This window comes from Monodelphis domestica, chromosome 3 (assembly GCF_027887165.1).
Source record: "Monodelphis domestica isolate mMonDom1 chromosome 3, mMonDom1.pri, whole genome shotgun sequence".
NCBI classification, from domain to species: domain Eukaryota; kingdom Metazoa; phylum Chordata; class Mammalia; order Didelphimorphia; family Didelphidae; genus Monodelphis; species Monodelphis domestica.
The window spans coordinates 258,025,024-258,044,929 of record NC_077229.1 but is presented as its reverse complement, the minus strand read 5'-3'; the positions used below and the strand labels follow the sequence as shown (position 1 = coordinate 258,044,929).

Genomic DNA, 19,906 nt, shown 5'->3' with positions numbered 1-19,906 from the left:
ATAGGAAGAGTTGATTTTGAGTTCAAACCAGTTACTAACTGATTCCTTTTAAGTTCCTCCTAAGTGCACAACGAAGGAGCTTTGAGCCTGGAGTAGGACGTTAAACTTTCATTTCTCTTAACCTTAATGTCTTCAGATAAATCTTCATGTTTTACAATGGCAGAAGCAGGACCATTAATTTCTATGGGGAATATAGAGTCATACACACCCTCCCCAGATCCTTTCCTCCTCCGTTTTTGCTCTTCTCTTGCAGACCTTTTTTTCTCCTTTCTTCTCTGTCGGAGAGCTGTTTTAGGATCAGTAATCCAGGCCTGATATACAAACTAGAGGGAACAATGTCATTCTTTTTACAGATTTTTAATAAGGTTAAAGTAAACAGTTCCATCCCTAGGAATACCAACAGGGACACATTTACTTGCATTGGCAGACATGAGCACGTTTCCAATCCCAAACACAACTCAGTAGCCCTTCCTCCATCAGGCCTTCTAAGTTTGCCTGTACCATTTTCATCAGCTTAAAACCAAATATGAAAACAGCTGAAGGAAGAATAAGTTTCATAAGAACCCACAGAAATGCATGCAGTGAACATAGGGTACATGCCACCACTCTCCCATGCGCCTTGACCATCACCAAGGTGCCCATTTGTTATAAGATTATTTCTGCCCCATCTATTTTGCAATGAGACAAAATGCTACAAGCTGACTAGTGATTGCTCTTCTGTCATTTATTTCTCCATAAAAAAGACAACAAACCTCATATAAATGAAGTATCGCCAATACTTCCATTTACTTTGGAAACATTGGTTCAATATAAATCAATTAATTTACATTACAATTAAATTACAACAATTTGAGAGATGTCTTTGTTAGAGTAAAATAATGTTATATATAATTATGAATGTTTTTGTACTGACATATATGCAAATATATATGTATTTGTATATATACAAATATATATAAATGTATATATACAAATGCTTACATATATATGTAAGCATACACAAGCATATATAACAACTTTTTGACAAATATCACCAAGCTGGTGTGAACTAGGAGCTAAAAAGGTTAATAAGTTATTTCAAGACAGTCTGAAACAAAAGTCAGTGCTTTTGTTTGCTTTTAATGATTTTCATTTAAGGGCTGAAAATAGTTACAACTAACATCATAATATGGATGATACCAAGACTCAGCAGATCTTGAGAGGTATCTAGTGATGCCACACACTCATGCAGAAGGAAGACCCAGTCCCCATAGACATCAACCTATCATAAGCCAAGTAAGCATGCCCTCATGCACCCATGGATACACCTGGGTCTCAGGGAAGCTGGATTACAGAAGAAAAAAAAATAAAGTTTGGTTCGTGGTTGCTTTTTTAGATCTATTATTTTCGAAGTGCTTAATGAATCAAACAATTTTCTTTTAAGGATCAAATTAGATAAGCTACATAAAATGCTTAGCAAATCTTAAAATTATATAAATGATAGCTATCATTGTTTTAATTAATTATAGCATAGGGAAACATTTTAAATTGTGGATTCAGGTGTAGAGAGAGAGCCTAGCTACTTCAGGAATATAAATGTGGGGACTCATTTTATTAAGGAGAAATGTTTCTTGTATTATTTTTTCAGTTGTAGAAATTTGAGTCTTGGGGCCAGGGAATGAGTATAATCCTTGTTTTCATTTCAAATGAAAAACCTAAGAGACAAAAAGATATTCTTTTCTAAAACTTTTCTTTTTAATGAAAAGTTAAACTTTGGTTTAAAGGGCAAGGTTTCAGTAAGGAAATATGGATAGATAGGTATAAATTTCTTTCAATTTAAGTAAATTAGTTCACATCCCTTTAGACCTAGGAATTAGTAAAGTAGGGAACTAAATTTCCATGTGTACAACCTGGGGTCTTCAATTTAAGAAAAATGGAGGCTTTAAATAGGTAAGAAGATACTAAGAAATAAGATGAAGTGAAAGATGACTTGTTAGAATTCATGCTTTTTGTGAGTAGGGATCCTTTCATTCATTGTATTTGTTTACTAGCACTTTGCATAGTGCTTGGCATGAAGCAGGCACTTAATAGTTGCTGATTGGTTGCTTTTTACCCATTTTATTATTGGTATAAGAGATTAATAAAATAAAGTGAGGGGAAAAACAACAACAAAAATTCTACCAAAGTAACTACTTTAAATATTAAAGTCCCCAAATCAGCATCATATCACAACTGTAAGAGATTATTACATTCAAATCAGATCTCAATCCTAGAGATACGGAACTCCTAGAAGTAAAGTCTTATATCACCAGACTCTGTTCTCAAAGGGAAGTCAAAGGGAATTACAGAAGAATGGGTATTTACAATGGGCCAGACAGGTGATCTAGCTTACATTTGTGCTCAGGATGTACCAATCAGTTATTAATGCTCACTGAAAAGCAGTCTCACTAAACCTAATGAATGGGGGATTGGAAGTACCACATGAAGTCTATAGTCTTTTAGAGAAGTCATGATGAGTTCAGGGAAAGTAAAGGGAAAATGAAACCTGACTCATGAATACAGAGATCAAGAGATTACTGAGCTAGAAAAGAAGATCGAGGCAAAATTTGTCCTTTAATAGCACAGTCTAGAGTTTTACCAGCTTCTGAGAAAGATGATCATACTTTCTATGCCTTGTAACTGATGCATGCAGCCAGATGTGGCCCTTCTAAAAGCCAGATGTGGCTTATGCAGTATTATCAAAAGGCTAGAAAGATACCAGTATCTGCTTTTTCTCTTTCTATTTTTTAGATGGTCTACAGTTTTGGCATGAAAACAAGAAAGGTGGATGATACATAAATCACTTGAGAGAGCTCATTTAAGGAAAGTTAGTGCGCCAAATAATTTTCAATGTTAATGAAAGTTCATTGCTTATAGAGAAGGGAAAATGCAGATACAGGGCAATGGGATATGTTTGACTAAATTGCTAAAGAGAGGAGGGCATTACTACATGTCAGGGAAACATCAAAATACCTTTGCAGCTCTGATTAAATACTGAAGAATAGTTTTAGGAAGTTTAATGACAGACTTTGGCAAGGCTAAAATGGCTGATGCAAACTTCCCAATAGCTCTCTACAAAGAAGGACAAAGCAAAAATAATTAGTAGGAAAAAAAAACCAAAATCAGTACTCTAATACAAAACTCCCAAATTATTTTATCTTTCATATTATGTTAACTTTGGGGAAAAGTGATGAAAGGTTGGATAAGAACCCATGTCAGCAGGCATGTGTTCAATTTATAAAAAGTTAGGAATAAAAAGTAATGCTCTATGTTATGCCTATAATCCATGAAAAATAGTCAAGGTGATCCATTTATTTTTCTCCATAGCTATATGAAAGGTAATGGTTAGAAATCATGTTAGAATAAAAATAAACAAAAATAAATCATTAGTATTTAGAGCAACAGCTATCCATGCATGCACAAAGAGACAATATGGGTTTTTTTTTTGGTAAGACATTGGAAGCTAAAAGAAGCATACACATGACTACTTAGAATGCAGCTCTTTGACTTTCTTTTTTATGAAGATAGGTAAAGAGCCTAGGTGCCTATAACGGTGTAGTCATCAGATTTACAGTACCCTTTATGTAGGCATACTTCTCCAATCACACATTATATGACCCACTGCAGGGCCAGTAAAATGACAAAGGTTATTAAAAGTGGCATGTCAAAATGGTGTTCCTAACTCACAAAATAAGCTATATTAAATTCTTATGATTATACTTATAAAATCTAGCAGCCTCATCAACAAACTTTAAAAAGGAAAATGTAACATAGCAGAATAATAAAGATATCCTCAACTGTTTTCATTGGTGATCATTAGTAGCTTCAGTTAATACATCGAAAAATAAACATTTTGAAAATGACAAGTTTAAAGTGATCCTTTGCTTGATGTCCACATGGTTATGGACTTGTTGGTCATCATGATCAATTCTTGCAAGTATCAGAACAGGACTTCAAGTTGTCTAAAGAAATCCCAAAGAGATATCTATCGTACATGCCTTTATCAACAAGTGCATTCACAGAAATATAACAACCAATGAAAATCTTCTGAAGCAAGTAAATTAAAACTGGTTCCCTACAATATTCCTGCATCTAAGCAATTCTAACACTACTAAAAGAAAGAGCATTACCATTAAGCAGACTAACTTTCATGTATAACAAACAATTCCAGACACAGATTATGTATTTCTAGGCACTATCATAAACATGGTCAGGACTAGAAAAGCTACAATCAAGCTTGGTCAATTAAAACAGCTCTTTCAACTTAGAAACCATATGGTTTCTCTCTCCCTCTCTCCCTCTGTGTGTGTGTATATATCTATATATATACATATATAATTTATTTATCTTTTAATTTTAAATTTTATTATTGTTTATTATATTATTTTAATAATATATACTGTTTATTTACTGCAGCCCACATTTACCTGGAATGCTGACTTTCTTGGTGGTTCTTCTTCTTTTTTTTCCTCCTCCTCTTCTTCCTCTTCACTATCCGTCTCAAACAAATAATAATCTCCACTCCTGACCACTAAGCAAAACAAAATCTTTACTTATTTCTTGAAAAACATAAGGAACATTTGAGGCTCTTTTCTGAATGACACACAAAGATATACCAACATACAGTCAACAAAGGAGTCAGTAGGATAGAGGAAGAAAAAACAAGTGAACAGAACTCACTATCAGGCTAATTTTACTTAGTGCCACTATGACTAGGTTAAAGCACAAAGGCCTTGTCTATACCACTGAACCGAATTGGCCAAAGCATAGTCAATCTGGTATTTTCAACCTTCTTCCTAGACTGCACCAATCAATCAGATCAACTGTGCAGCAATCCAATTCGATCATTATGATGATCAAAATAACTCATCGATGTGGCACGATTTTGTTATTTTGGTCGTATAGATAAGGCCAAAGTGAAGTGGAGGATTTGCAATTATCTCACAAATATTGGATGGACAGAGAGCCGATAATTCAGAGATAATTCAGATAATTGAGAGCTCAAATGGCATTTGAAACCTTCCACTTCACCTCTTGCTGTGTAGACCTGGCTTCTGCACATGGAACACATTGGACATGACAAGTTGGCAACAATGGAGGATTAGAGGTTGGTTGTTTTTAACCCACATTGCCATGAGGAGGAAATGGGCAGTTCAGGAGAAAAATGAAACACAATGCCTGTTTCTACACGCAGCCAGTTGAAGAGACTGTAGCATGGCAAGCGGGATCTGCATGGCTCGCCACTTATATTCTTTGGAGGGGGTGTAGAATCTTAGAACTCTGTCTTATCATGCAGAGATCCACAGTGATCGCTATGATCTATTGCAAAAAGAGCAAGGAAGGTGTTTGCCCTGCTATAGTCTATTCTTTACTCTTGCATGTAAACACAGTCTGTGTTAGGAGTTTGTCGCAGAGAAAGTTGCAAGGTCAATCCAAATATTTTAGAGGAAATTGATCAATTTCATTTTTTTTCCATTTTAAGAGGAATATGTTCTTGTTTCATCTGATCAGAGAGACGAAGCCCAGCATAGAACTTTCTGATGTTACACAAACTGTACCATCATTATACACAAAATATCCTATGGTTTTTGGTCTTTATTTAGGCTTTCAAGTGCTGGGGTGTCTTTCATGTTACGCAATGTGATATCATTTGTTAATTCATTTTTTAGACTTACAAAGATGAGGTAATGGAAAACCTTGGCTTGTTTAAAATGAATTGTTTAAACATCACTAAACAAGGTCATAAATAAAAATAATTTTGCCCATGGTTTCAGATAGAATCTGAAGCCTCCATTCATGAAGATGCAGAGTGAATGAACTGGGCCTTATATCCTTGAACAGAAGCATTTATTTTTAGTTTTGAGTAAGGTAACAGGCCCAGGGCAACAGGCCCAGGCCAGAAAAGGGAAATAAACAAAACCAAACAGAAGACAATAATAAGCGAGAATAAACCAAAGTCACAGCATTACGTTTGACAGTGGGGAAGACCTTTAAAATTATGCCTTCGTGTAAACTTAGAGATTCACAAGAAGAGTTACATAGGGTATATGTCATATGTAAAGTTGGGAAAAATTCAGAGTAATATGCAAGTCAACATTTTACCCTCATTATAGGCTGTGAAATAAACAACAGCTTAAATTTTTATTCAATCATACCTCCTAAAATGTCTTTTGAAATCCGTTGCATAAATGATCAGGGAATTTTGATATATTTTAGAAGAAAGTTGTTTGCATTACACTCAGCAGGGGAACATTTTATCAGAGATGATTTTTATAAATTTCATTGATTTTTGTGAATTACATGTAGCATTATCACAAACTTCTCTCACCACCCAACAATAAAAATCAGTCTTATACAGTCTTCCAAAATTGCCACTAGACTAAAAACCAATTGAAATATAAAAGTCACTTATTTCTTTGGTGATATTTATTTTTAAGAACAAAAATACTATTAATATATATTTATATGCATTTATATATACATACATATTTCATGTTACATAAAATAATGGAGTTTTGATTAAAGTATCTTTAAGGTCCCTTTTATGTCTCGATTTCTATTAATATATGAGATTTCTAGCTTCACATTTCAGATAGATCCTCCCTCTAATGTATGTAGGGTGCTTCTGTCATGGCTACAGAGGTTATAAGATTACCTGAATGAGTCCCTTACAGCCCTACTATTCACATCTCCACAAACTTGGCACTTAAAAATTCTATTTAAAAATTCAAGAATTTAACAACGCCAGGCAGAGTTTACTGGTAAATGCCATATGAAGGATATAAATGATATGGAGATATGAAATACTAAAAGGAAAGGTATGATTGAACAACAATAATGCAACCTTATGTGTATACATAGATATGGAACTGGGAACATCTGAGCAACCCAAAGGCCTGGATTAAGAGCTTCAATAATTTCTATTTTTTATTTTCTATAAATTTCTATTTATTATGTTATTAATAGGATAATAGTATTCTCCTGATTTGTATTACTAAATCTCACAGTTCTACATTGCTATATCAGAAGCATGCATGCTGAATACCTATAAAATTGTGCTGGTAAGTCCAATAACCAAATATATCATGACAGTGGATCTCAAAAATGCACGTTCCAAAGAGGACAGTCCCAACACCTATCTCATGCTAGTCCTTTGTCTTTTTCTCAGAAAGATGCTACTGATGTATTTTGGCAGACACTAAGAGGAAAAATACTTGGCAGAGAGCTTTTAAAATTACAGTTTGCATCTGGTTCCAAACTATGAATCACACAATTTTCTGCATTATTGCACCATAAGGTATTGTAACGATGCACATTTGGTTTGAGACTAGTGTCCAAGAACATGATATAATGAGGGTGAAATGAATCAGAAAACCCAAAGTCAATAATAACCTTTATACTGGAAATTCTTTATTTTACTAACAACTAGTATGATGATTAACAAAGACCTTATCCAATTCCTTCCAAAACACCATTTTTAAATAAAAAAAAGCAACAGTACCACATTAAAATGGCATGAAACTTTACCTCAGGAGACAAGATAGTATGATTGACAAGAGAAATCTTTTTGAAAAAGGATAAGTCTCTCTAAAGTAGCAATATGCCCTTTAGAAACAGAAAGATAGGCACAGTTTACTTGTGACTTGATAGGAATGGACATACAGTGTACCTTAAGGGATTGACATAAATATGTTTCAGTGAAGAAATAACATGATCACACAGAATGTACAATAGATGGGGACTGCATAGGGATTGCAACTTTACTTTGTCCAGAGGATTGAATGAATTTGTCAAAAAGCATTAGATTTTCTTAAAGAATGTTGAAATTAAAGCTTTGTAAACTTGGCCAACATGATGCTCTGAAATGTGGCTTAATTTGTTGAAAATGTACCAGAAAATATACCTGGTTGGTTCTAGGAAATTATGTCATAGGTAAGAGAGGCTAAGGATAATTGTATATGCCAAATGAGAGACAGATGGACTCCAGATTTTGGCATTCTTATTCAATTCAATTAAACTTAAGCCCAGTTTGGCAGGGTTTGTCAATCTTATACAAGCTGAGTAACCAAGTCCTTTCTGTCCTTTCTGCATAGTGATGCAGCTTTAGAAATGGGTCCTGCTAAATCAGATCATTTCAGCTTTTTATTCCAGTCAGTTTCAGTCCTGGCAGCACAGCCAAGTCACATAGTTATTTGGAGAAACTCATCATCCTGATGGATTGAATAAATCCTAGATAGAAATGGTTGTATTATTCCATTTTTGTGATGCATTCAAATGGTAAATAGCATCAGTTGAAAACAATGTATTCAATAGATGAATTTCTTTTTAATGTCATATTTATGATGGTGATGTTTTTTACATTCTGTGTGACTTTCGAATTCTGCTTTTCAGTCTGATTCCTGGTTCCAGGGTATCAAAATGGAGCAATAAACTATTAAGAGGACATCATAAATGCCCAGAATGGAATTTGGACTTTTTGAGGCTTGAGAATGGAGAGAAGAAAATGGGAAGAAGTAAAACACATTGCATTCCTCTTCTACTTTCACACTTAGATATTTGCTATAAAATCTCAAATACCAATAAAATCAAAGCTCTGGGTTTGATTAGTGAGGAAGATACTCATTGTTATAACATATTAGTGTCTTATAAAAAGGGTCATGAAATATTTGAAAATATCTGCTTGATGTCAGAGATCATTTTTGACATAAGTTCATTTCCAAATTTAGCTGTCACAGGTATATAATGAAATGAGCTTTGTCATACAATGGATCTCAGAATTGGATAAGAGACATTTTTCCTTCTCTTAATAATCCATAATTGTGTTCAAGGATTGGTTTGTTTAGCTTTAGCTCTCTCTAGTAGGTACTGTACATGACCATGGTGTATCCCGTACCTATCTAAGTTTCCTGTACATAAATGCTTTTACAATTGCAAGTTTCTACACCCAGACCTCCTATCAAGTCACAATGATTAAACCATGCATGGAACAAACAGGTCATGGGAATGCCCGAATTCTGGTCAAGGATATAAGGGTTAAAATCGGTGAAATTGTAAGAGGATCGAGAAAACCTACTGGAAGCATGATCAACCCAAGGCCGCCACCACTGCTTTTTTTTGCCCTTGGCTTTCTGTTTGTCTGCTTCTCCTAAAATAAAATATGTCCAGACATTAATTCTTACAAAATGAGAAAACAAGCTTTGAACACCATGATTTAACAACTCATTATTGTCAAATCTAGCTAAACTTTAAAAGCATATTAAAAGGTCAGGAAAAGGAAATTTAACAGACTGAAAAGTGTTCAAGTATCAGGGAATACAGCTGAGTCCTACAAGGAATTGGCTAGTATTTGTTTTAAAATGTTCTAGATTTTCAACCATTCCTTTGCAAGCTAGTACATTTAAAAAGAAGTAAAATGAAGGGATCATAATTTTACTGTATGTTATATACCAACGAATCTTCAATATAACTAAAACAAAATAAATAAGATTTAAAGAGATAAAGGCATGCCAATTTGTTAAAATATCCTCTGTTCTAAAAGCTAGGCAGCTTACTTACAATAGATATTGGTAGTATATGGTTAGAAAATACGAATTTATTGGTGATTAATGGAAACTATAATCTAGATAACAAATGCTAAAATTTTTTTTCACTTCAATCCCTCCCCAGTTGAAAAGCATGCCAAAAGAAAAGTTCTACAAAATTACTTTTTAAACTGTAATCAAGTTAGCTACAATGATAGATTTTTTCAAGATTAATACTGAAAACACCAGAAATTCACAGTTTTGATTCTGGCATGTGGTGACTATGCAAGGCATGTACATTTTCCTTTTATTTTAGAGAGTTTGCAGCAACCAGAGGAAACTCCAAAAAAAGACTATATTATTACTTCTCTTCAAAAGCAATGAGTTCTCTGTGATTTAATTCCTTTTCCTCCTAAAGTTCTAATTAAGCTAAAATGTTGTATGTCTTCCTCAAAGCATACTGACTCTTGAGTCAAGAAGCAGCTAGATTTTGGTCTGACCTAGAGGATCTAATGAATAGTTTAAAGTTAGTACTTTGTTAAAGCTTTATAGAATGAACTTCATAGAACACCTATAAAACATCATGACTTTTCCAATTCATATAAAAGGCTAAAACTTGCACTGAAATAAGCATATTGTCAATGTTAGGACTGAGAGAAACCTTTTTTTTAATTTAACTAACTTCTATAAGTGTATGTGATTCAACTTCAAAGTAACTGAATGTCAAGAAAATTGTTCAACATACTTTCGTCATCCTCTTCAGAGACTCTTTGAAGACTTTGTCCTTCACCTGACTCTTGGGTCAAACTCAGCATTCTCTCTTTCCCCTTTTTGTATTTCTGTTGCCGAGCTTTGATGCGGTCCATTCTAATAAAAGGAAATATTAGTCACGATATAATCCTTAGATTTCCATAAGTTTATTGTCTTTGATTTAGATAGTGATGTTTCTGAATACAGTAAAAGTCACCAATGAGCTTTTCAATACTATGGGTGTTTCAGTCAAGTCAGAAGGAACCCTCTTGTTCAGTTGTTTCTGTTATGTCCTACTCTTTGTGAGCTCATGTGGGGCTTTCTTGGCAAAGATACTGGAGTGGTTTGCCACTTTCTTCTCCAGCATTTTACAGATGGAGAAACTGAGGCAAATAAGGTTAAGTGATGTGGTCAGGGTCACATAGTGAGGCTGAATTTGAACTTAGGAAAATGAATACTCCAGACTACAGACCTGGCACCTATGCACTGAGCCACTTGGTTGACTTAAGGAACCTTTGAAATTAATTGCCTACTTATAGGAGTTCTAAATGATGATGATGCTAATATGTAACAGTAAAGTAATACTAATAATGTCTCAAACTAAACACTTCATCCCCAGTTATGTCCAAATTATTGTGGTGTGGCATAGTGGATAGATAAAAGGCTGGAATTAAGTCAATCAGTGTCTCTTCATCAATGAAATGGAGAAAACAATAAAGGATCATTTCTATCTGAAATTTATCTGACATGAAGTCTATTAAAATAAATTAGATAAAAATAAAATAATACATGATATTTATATTATGCTTTAATTTTTCAAAACACTTTACATATGAGATCATTATTATTTCCTATCAGTTTTTTTTAAGCCCTTACCTTCAGTCTTGGAATCAATACTGTGTATTGGTTCCAAGGCAGAAGAATGGTATGGACTAGGCAATGGGGATTAAGTAACTTACCCAGGGTCATCCAGCTAAGGAAATGTCTGAGGTCAGATTTGAACCCATGACTTCCCATCTGTGGGCCTGATTTGCAATCCACCGAACTACCTAGCTTCCCCTTACATCATATCAGTTTTGAAGAGCCTTGACTTGCGATTTCATTGGTAGAGAGAACTTTCCATGAGAACACTACCAGTGCACATCAGCACTTGTTCATCAATGTAGGGGCATAGTGGAATTAAAAACCATAAATGTTAATCAGCCTCCAGATTCTGAAAACAGGTTGAGAAACTGGTATGGAGAATCTCAATGACAAATGAAAAGGCGTGATATGTTGTTTTTTTTTCCTAACTTAGAGGAGTGATGTCAACATCGTTCATTTGTAAGATCAATGGCATGCTTTGAAATAATTTGGTCCTAATTTGAAACATGAAAATCAGCTATAAAGAAGTAATGGTAACAGCAGCAGCAAATAATAATAACTCTAATGATTTCCCCTTTATATTATAGTGCTTTATCATTTTGTTGGACCTAGGCTCAAAACAGTTGTTTTTTATGGAATGATCTGTCATGTTATGTTAAAAAAAAGTTTGATTGGGGGAAATACTTTTTGCCTAGGAGATAAAGTGAGAGTAGAAAAAGCCCTTTATTAGAAAGGTCTTATTTAAGAACTAGTCCAGTTGATCCTTGAACATTTTCCTGGTGATCCTTAAATGTCTGACTGGAAAAATTTATGAAGAAGAATCTTTTTTTGCCATCCAGGCTTTAGACTTTTAATATCAAATCATATAATTTCTTAATAATTATACTTCTAAAAAGTCTCCCCATAAAAGACATAAAAGGGGGTTCTTCAGAACACAAAATTCACAACCCCACTGAGTAGTCAGTTAATCTCTTATCTTATCCTATAGTGACCTTACATGAGTCACCTAGCCTTTCTAAGGATCTGAATGCTTGGCTTTAAAGTGAAGAGGTTTGTACCATATGATTTGTAGTACCTTTTCCAGTTCTTATATTTTCAGATCATTCTGCCTTTTCAGTTCTCTTCACCACCAGATTAGGAGCAGTATAGGATTAGCTATGCCTTGACAACAATCATGGAACTTCTAATTCCCTGGAAAGTTTCATGGAAAGTGTCAAAGTTCATTTGACTGGGATATTTAGAGTTTGAGCTCTAGTTACTCTGGGGGCAGCCTGACCTCCCTTTTCTTTACCTGGTTTGCTCCCACATCTTCAGAACTAGAAAATAAGGGGAAACAAAAGAAAAGAAAAGCGAAACAAAGCATCCATACTGTCTCTTGAGCTGGTCCATTGATTTTTTCTCTTCCTCCATTCTTGCTTTTACAGCCTTTACAATTGTAGCTTGGAAAAGTTCAGCACCTCTGCATGAGAATTCAGAAGCAAAACAAATAAATTAGAAACTGATTGGAATTCACAAAAAGAAAAATCAAGAATTAGAAGACATTAAGGATAGAGGGGAAATGAGTCTAAAAATGAAGCCTTAGAGTTTCTTGGCAAATTCTATATGTTTTCTAACAATTTACTAAAAATGTTCTACTGGGTTGAGAGAAGACAGTATGTATTTATATGTAGATTTATTTTTATCCCCAGTGCTTAGCAAATAGTAAACATGTTATAAATTTTTTTGATTGTGTGACTAAATGGGGCACAACCTATTGTCAGTAGTCTGCTTACAACTTCAAAGAACATTTATTTAGTTCATACTATATTATAGACACTGTGCCAAGCACTTTACACATATTATCTCATTTGATCCTCATAGCAACCTTGTGAAGTAGGTACAATTATCATCTCCACTTTGCAGTTGGCAAAATTGGGGCATCTAGAGGTTCAATGACTCACCCAAGGTAACCACAGCTAGTGTCTGAGATCAGATTTGAACTCAGTTTTTCCTGCCTTCATGCCCATTGAGGGAGTTGAACTTGATGACCTCTAAGGTTCTTTTACAACACTAAATCAGTGATCTTATGCTTAAAACAAAGCCCTGAAGGAAGGGGTGGTAGGTAAGACAAAACCGGAAATATCTCCTCCTGGTAAAATGAGCAGTGAGGTATTCACTTTGTGTATACTGTGTGTATAATGTAAAGTATTCAAAGAAATGACCCCTGAACCATGCATCCTAATTGGGTCTCTTTGGTTTTTCTATTTCTGTCTTCTTAATCCCAACCCCTTCTTGTTGAGAGAGAAAAATTATTGAGATGAGGAATGGAAAGGATCTGAGCAACAAGGAATACCAATAGTAGCAGCAAAAAGAAAAAAAAAGTAGAGAAAGGAAAAAAGACAAAAATAGTAATGTAGGAAAAAAAGAAAACTAGTAAGAGTACAAGTAGGAAGTATAATGTATTAAATAGTATTATATAATAATAAGTACTATACTTAGTATTAATCAAAAGTTACCTCTTTTATAATTCACATGTCATGTGCTTCCCTATTTATTTCCATATCCTTGGTTCCAATTTCTAGTGAAAAGATAAGCCTACTTGTAAGTGGTGGCTCTTGATCACATCCCTTTCCATCTTACCTGGGAGTTTGAGCCCTCCATTATTCTATCCCATTCTTTAATCTTCAATATCTTTTTATCCATTCACCCCTTCACTAGTCTCTTACTATATGTATGTCTCCTCCATCACCAAAATATATTCACGTGACCTTGGCATTCTCAAGCTATTGTTCAATATCTGGTCTCCTTTCCATAGCAAAATTCCAAGAAAAGGCTTTCTATATTCATTGCCACAATTTCACCTAACTCTCTCTTTTTATTCCCTTGCAGTCTAACTCCTGAACCAATCACTTGACTGAAACTGTCCTTTCCAAGCTTCCCAAAATTATTTCAATGATTTAATACAATGGTCTTTTCCTCATCCTCAATCTTTTTGCTGTCTCTGTAGCTTCTAATACTGTCAAGCACTCTCCTCTGGGAAAACCCTTTCTCCCTTGGCTTTAAGGATTCAGCTGACTTCTTTTTTTCAGTATTCTTTTCTTGATTGTTATCCTCTTCCCACATACCAATTGTGGGTGTCTGCTTAACCTCTGTCTTTTCCCTCTTCTCTCTTGATCCCTGACATGTGTTTAATGAATGCTTGTTAAATGATGGTCTCATCAATGCCAAAGGATTCAGTTATTATTTCTAAGAAGATGATATAGCTCTAATAGAATTAGCTTTTATATAGACCTTTACCTTGATGCCAGGATTTGTGAAGCTTTTATGTCAGCAACCACATGGAGGAAATAATAACTCATGAAAACTCTTCTTTGTAGCAAAAGGAATGCAAAACAAATACTGTCCCAGATAATTCCAGCCTCACCACTGGGCAATTTACAATCTTTATGATCAAGAGCTAGGACAGAAAAACAAAGAAAGTCTGTGTTAGGATAAACCAACCTAAAGGGGGGTTTGAGGTAATATTTATGCAATAGATTCAGTTATACCAGGGAAATCACAGCAGAACAAGTAAAGAAAACTTCTCTTATAAGGCAGAAACTATGGTTCAAATGTTTATCTTCCTTAGTTTTAAACTAATACCAACAGGTCAAATATATTTTAATCATAACCTATGAATGCCTTGTCCCTCAATAATTCATCAGGAATTTAATTGTAAATTAAATAATATGATTCTCCAAAATCATTTAGAGAACAAATCATAGAAACAATTAATAATTTCATTGAAGAAAATGACAATGATGAGACAGCCTTTCAAACTCTATGGGATGCAGCCAAAGCAGTACTCAGGGGGAAATTTATATCCTTGAGTTCATATATTAACAAATTAGGGAGGGCAGAGATCAATGAATTGAACATGCAAATCAAAAAATGAAAGCGAACAAATTAAAATCCCCCAGAAGAAAACTAAATTAGAGATCCTAAAAATTAAGGGAGAAATTAATAAAAATCAAAAGTGATATAACTATTGAACTAATAAATAAGACTAGAAGCTGGTATTTTGAAAAAACTAAACAAAACAGACAAAGTACCGGTCAATCTAATAAAAAAAAAGGAAAGAAGAAAACCAAATTAACAGTATCATAGATGAGAGGGGAGAGGTCACCTCCAATGAAGAGGAAAGTAAGGCACTCGTTAAAAACTATTTTTCCCAATTATATGGCAATAAATATGCCAATCTAGGTGATATGGATGAGTATTTATAAAATATATAAATTGCCTAGATGAACAGAAGAAGAAATAGAATTCTTAAATAATCCCATATCAGAAAAAGAAATTGAAAAGGTCATCAAAGAACTCCCTAAGAAAAAATCCTCAGGGCCTGATGGATTCACAAGTGAATTCTATCAAACATTCAAAGAACAGCTATTCCCGATACTATACAAAACTATTTGACATAATAAGCAAAAAGAGAGTTCTACCAAATTCCTTTTATGTCACAAATATGATACTGATTCCAAAGTCAGGCAGATCAAAACTGGAGAAAGAAAACTACAGACCAATCTCCTTAATGAACATAGATGCAAAAATCTTAAATAGGATATTAGCAGGATTTATACCAGGAATGCAAGGATGGTTCAATATCAGGAAAACCATCCACATAATTGACCATATCAACAAGCAAACCAACAAAAATCACATGATTATCTCAATAGATGCAGAAAAAGCCTTTGGCAAAATACAACACTCATTCCTATTGAAAACACTTGAAAGTATAGGAATAGAAGGGTCTTTCCTAAAAATAATAAACAACATCTATCTAAAACCATCAGGCAACATCATCTGCAATGGGGATAAACTAGATGCATTTCCAATAAGATCAGGAATGAAACAAGGAAGCCCATTATCACCTTTATTATTTAACATTGTACTTGAAACACTAGCAGTAGCAATTAAAGAAGAAAAAGGAATTGAAGGTATTAAAATTGGCAATGAGGAGACCATTGCAGATAATATGATGGTCTACTTAAAGAATCCTAGAGAATCAACTAAAAAGCTAGTGGAAATAGTCAACAACTTTAGCAAAGTTGCAGTATACAAAATAAACCCACCTAAGTCATCAGCATTTCTATATATCTCCAACACAGCTCAGCAGCCGGAATTAGAAAGAGAAATTCCATTCAAAATCACCCTAGACAATATAAAATACTTAGGAATCTATCTGCCAAGACAAACACAGGAACTATATGAACACAACTACAAAACACTTTCCACATAACTAAAACTAGATCTGAGCAATAGGAAAAAACACTAACTGCTCATGGGTAGGATGAGCTAACATAATAAAAATGACCACCCTACCCAAACTTATCTATTTATTTAGTGCCATACCCATCGAACATCCAAAAAACCATTTTACTGAATTAGAAAAAAAAAAACATAACAAAGTTCATTTGGAAGAACAAAAGATCAAGGATATCCGGGGAAATAATGAAAAAAATTGCAAAGGAAGGTGGCCTTGTAGTCCCAGATCTCAAACTATACTATAAAGCAGTGGTCATCAAAACAGTTTGGTACTGGCTAAGAGACAGAAAGGAGGATCAGTGGAATAGACTTGGGGTAAGTGAACTCAGCAAGACAGTGTATGACAAGCCCAAAGATTCCACCTTTTGGGACAAAAATCCAGTATTTGATAAAAACTGCTGGGAAAATTGGAAGACAGTGTGGATCAACACTTCACACCCTACACTAAGATAAATTCAGAATGGGTGAATGACTTGAACATAAAGAAGGAAACCATAAGTAAGTTAGATGAACACAGAATAGTATACATGTTAGACCTTTGGGAAGGGAAAGACTTTAAAACCAAGCAAGGCTTAGAAAGACTCACAAAATGTAAAATCAATAATTTTGGTTACATCAAATTAAAAAGTTTTTATACATACAAAACCAATATAACCAAAATTAGAAGGGAAATAACAAAGTGGGAAACAATCTTCATAACAAAAACCTCTGACAAAGGTCTAATTACTCAAATTTACAAAGAGCTAAACCAATTGTACAAAAAATCAAGCCATTCTCCAATTGATAAATGGGCAAGGGACACGAATAGGTAATTTTCAGTCAAAGAAATCAAAACCATTAATAAGCACATGAGAAGTGTTCTAAATCTCTTATAATCAGAAAGATGCAAATCAAAACAACTCTGAGGTATCACCTCACACCTAGCAGATTGACTAACATGACAACAACTGAAAGTAATGAATGTTGGAGGGGATGTGGCAAAGTGGGGACATTAATTCATTGCTGGTGGAGTTGTGAATTGGTCCAATCATTCTGGAGGGCAATTTGGAATTATGCCCAAAGGATGATAAAAGACTGTCTGCCCTTTAATCCAGCCATAGCACTGCTGGGTTTGTACCCCAAAGAGAGAATAAGGGAAAAGACATGTACAAGAATATTCATAGCTGCACTATGAATTGGAAAATGAGGATGTAATGGATTTCTCCATTAGTGTCAATGCAATGTCCCTGAACAACTTGGAGGAATCTAAGAGAAAAAACACTATCCACATTCAGAGGAAAAACTGTGGGAGTAGAAACACCAAAGAAAAACAACTGCTTGAATACATGGGTCAAGGGGGATATGTCTGGGGATGTAGACTTTAAATGAACATCCTAATGCAAACACCAACAATATGGAAACAGATTCTGATCAAGGACACATGTAATACCCAGTGGAATTGTGTGTCAGCTATGGGAGGGGTGTGTAGAGGGGAGGGAGGAATAGAAAATGATTTTTGTAACTAAGGAATAATGTTTGAAATTGACCAAATAAAAAATAATGTTAAAAATAATTCATCAGAATTAAAAAAAAATCTTTAGATATGAAATATTCTTTCCCCTTTTAAGTCACTAGGTAATGATTATCCTCCTTTCTTCTCCTCTCCCTTCCCTGAGCTGGTTGGTGACCGGATATAGCTCATATATATGCTATCATGTGATACCATTTCTCAACAGAAAAGTCTATGTTCAGTGAGCTACTATCAGATAAACATTCTTCCTGTTTCATTTAGATGCCTTCTGTGCTAAGACTGACACCAATATGGTGAGATTCTTGGCAGTAGAGGACTTTCTCCCTAAGAGGGGTGAACTAACCCAGGTTGGAAAAATTTCTCTCCTGATAAATATTAGGTTTGGGTTCCTTAGTAATCACTACACTTCCAGTCTGGGCGCCCCATCTCAAGAAATATTAGAAGCCTTGAATTATTTTTCAAGTTAGGCCAGTACTATTCTCAAATAAACCAATATAACATTATTCCTACACCTCCCCTACTGTAGCAATAACCCACATGCAGAAAATAATTTAATACTCACGCATTTTATAGCCTTTGACTGTACAAGCCAGGCTAAAGGCTTGGATCAACCAGCAACTGTTTCTAACCAAGGATTCAATGTAACCGCAAGCTCCAATCTGTAAAACAAATGGGAAAAGTAAATACACAGACTTTATACACCAGTAACAAGTGCTCATTGGTCAGGATCCCTAGAATATTAATGAATTCAATCACAACTGGCTGTGGTTCACACTATAGGTTACTAAATCTGAGGTGTATACTCCCACTCTAGTGTCTCTGCAGTAGGATATTGGATGTAGATAGAGAGATAGCTGTTTTCTGAAGAGACTCAACTCCATAGATTAAAATGAAAGGCCAAAGAGGAACTATCATTCTCAAACATCTATTCTACCTTTGCAGAAATGAAGTTATGTGGGCTTGTTGATCGGATAAGTTGGAATTTGAAATGTCAGACAAGGCACGCATTTTCCTCAACAGAATATACTTCCATAAACCTAGCCCACTGAGTTGGTTAGGCTCTTTTTTATAATTCAGAAAAAGAGAAGAAATATTGATTACCACAGGGAAAAATAAACTCATTAATGTGTAAAAAAAGAAGTTAGTTATAAATGAACTTCTTTATGGCTCTTTACAGTCAAGACTAATGCTATCTTTCAAATATTTTTTCACATTATTATTCCCTCTTTATTTATTTAGCAAAAGTTATATCATACAAGGATCAGTTGAAATAAATTAGGATATTTATCTTAGAGAAGATCTAGTGAAAGCATGACAGCTTTGTTTAAGTATTTATAGGCATTTCAACATAGAAAACTTGCACTTGTTTTGTTGTCTTCAATGGGCAGAATTAGAGACAATAGAGTAGGTTAGTTCACCTTGACTGAATGTCTTGGAAGATATATTATTGAGGCAATTTTTGTCCAGGTGTTAATTAGACTAAATGATCTCTGAGGTCCCCTTGAAATTTGTGATATCAAGCTGAGAACAGGAAAAAATTCTTGTTCCACCTTTGCAAAAGATACATAGAAGGTATTTGCTTAATTGAATCCCACTAGAATGGTTGAGACATTTCTGGTGATGTTGTACCTTTGTGAAATTAAATTTTCAAAGTTTTAAAAACAAGTTAAAATTATAAAAAAAATTTATCGTATTAAAATGTTCACTATAGACCAAGACTACTAACAGCTGATGAATGAATTCATATTAGATATTAGAAATGAAATGGATTTCAGTGATTATTTAGTTGAATAGTTACATGATAACTAAATCCAATATAACATTACAACAAGATCTCACCTTGTTTCTATTTAAAGAATTATTTATAATGAAGAATTCACAACCCCAGAAAGCAATCCAATCCATGTTGGATATCCCTGTTTGGAAATTTTTCCTCATATCCAAATACATTTCATTCCCT

General features: G+C 34.3%; 1 protein-coding gene across 6 annotated transcripts in view; it reads right to left on the bottom strand.

Moving 5' to 3' along the window:
- PIEZO2 (piezo type mechanosensitive ion channel component 2) overlaps window positions 1–19,906 on the bottom strand; it is a 551,033-nt gene that overhangs the window by 77,334 nt on the left and 453,793 nt on the right. For 5 of the 6 annotated variants that reach the window (XM_056823640.1, XM_007487722.3, XM_056823639.1 and 2 more), the window contains 7 exons: window positions 18,509–18,605; window positions 14,430–14,589; window positions 12,523–12,612; window positions 10,285–10,406; window positions 9,092–9,163; window positions 4,446–4,549; window positions 209–323 (listed from right to left, as the gene is read on the bottom strand). In XM_056823640.1, coding sequence (XP_056679618.1) covers window positions 209–323; window positions 4,446–4,549; window positions 9,092–9,163; window positions 10,285–10,406; window positions 12,523–12,612; window positions 14,430–14,589; window positions 18,509–18,605 — 760 coding nt within the window. Of the gene's footprint in view, window positions 1–208; window positions 324–2,991; window positions 3,091–4,445; window positions 4,550–9,091; window positions 9,164–10,284; window positions 10,407–12,522; window positions 12,613–14,429; window positions 14,590–18,508; window positions 18,606–19,906 lie in introns of all 6 variants that reach the window. The other variant, XM_056823644.1, reaches the window with a different exon arrangement.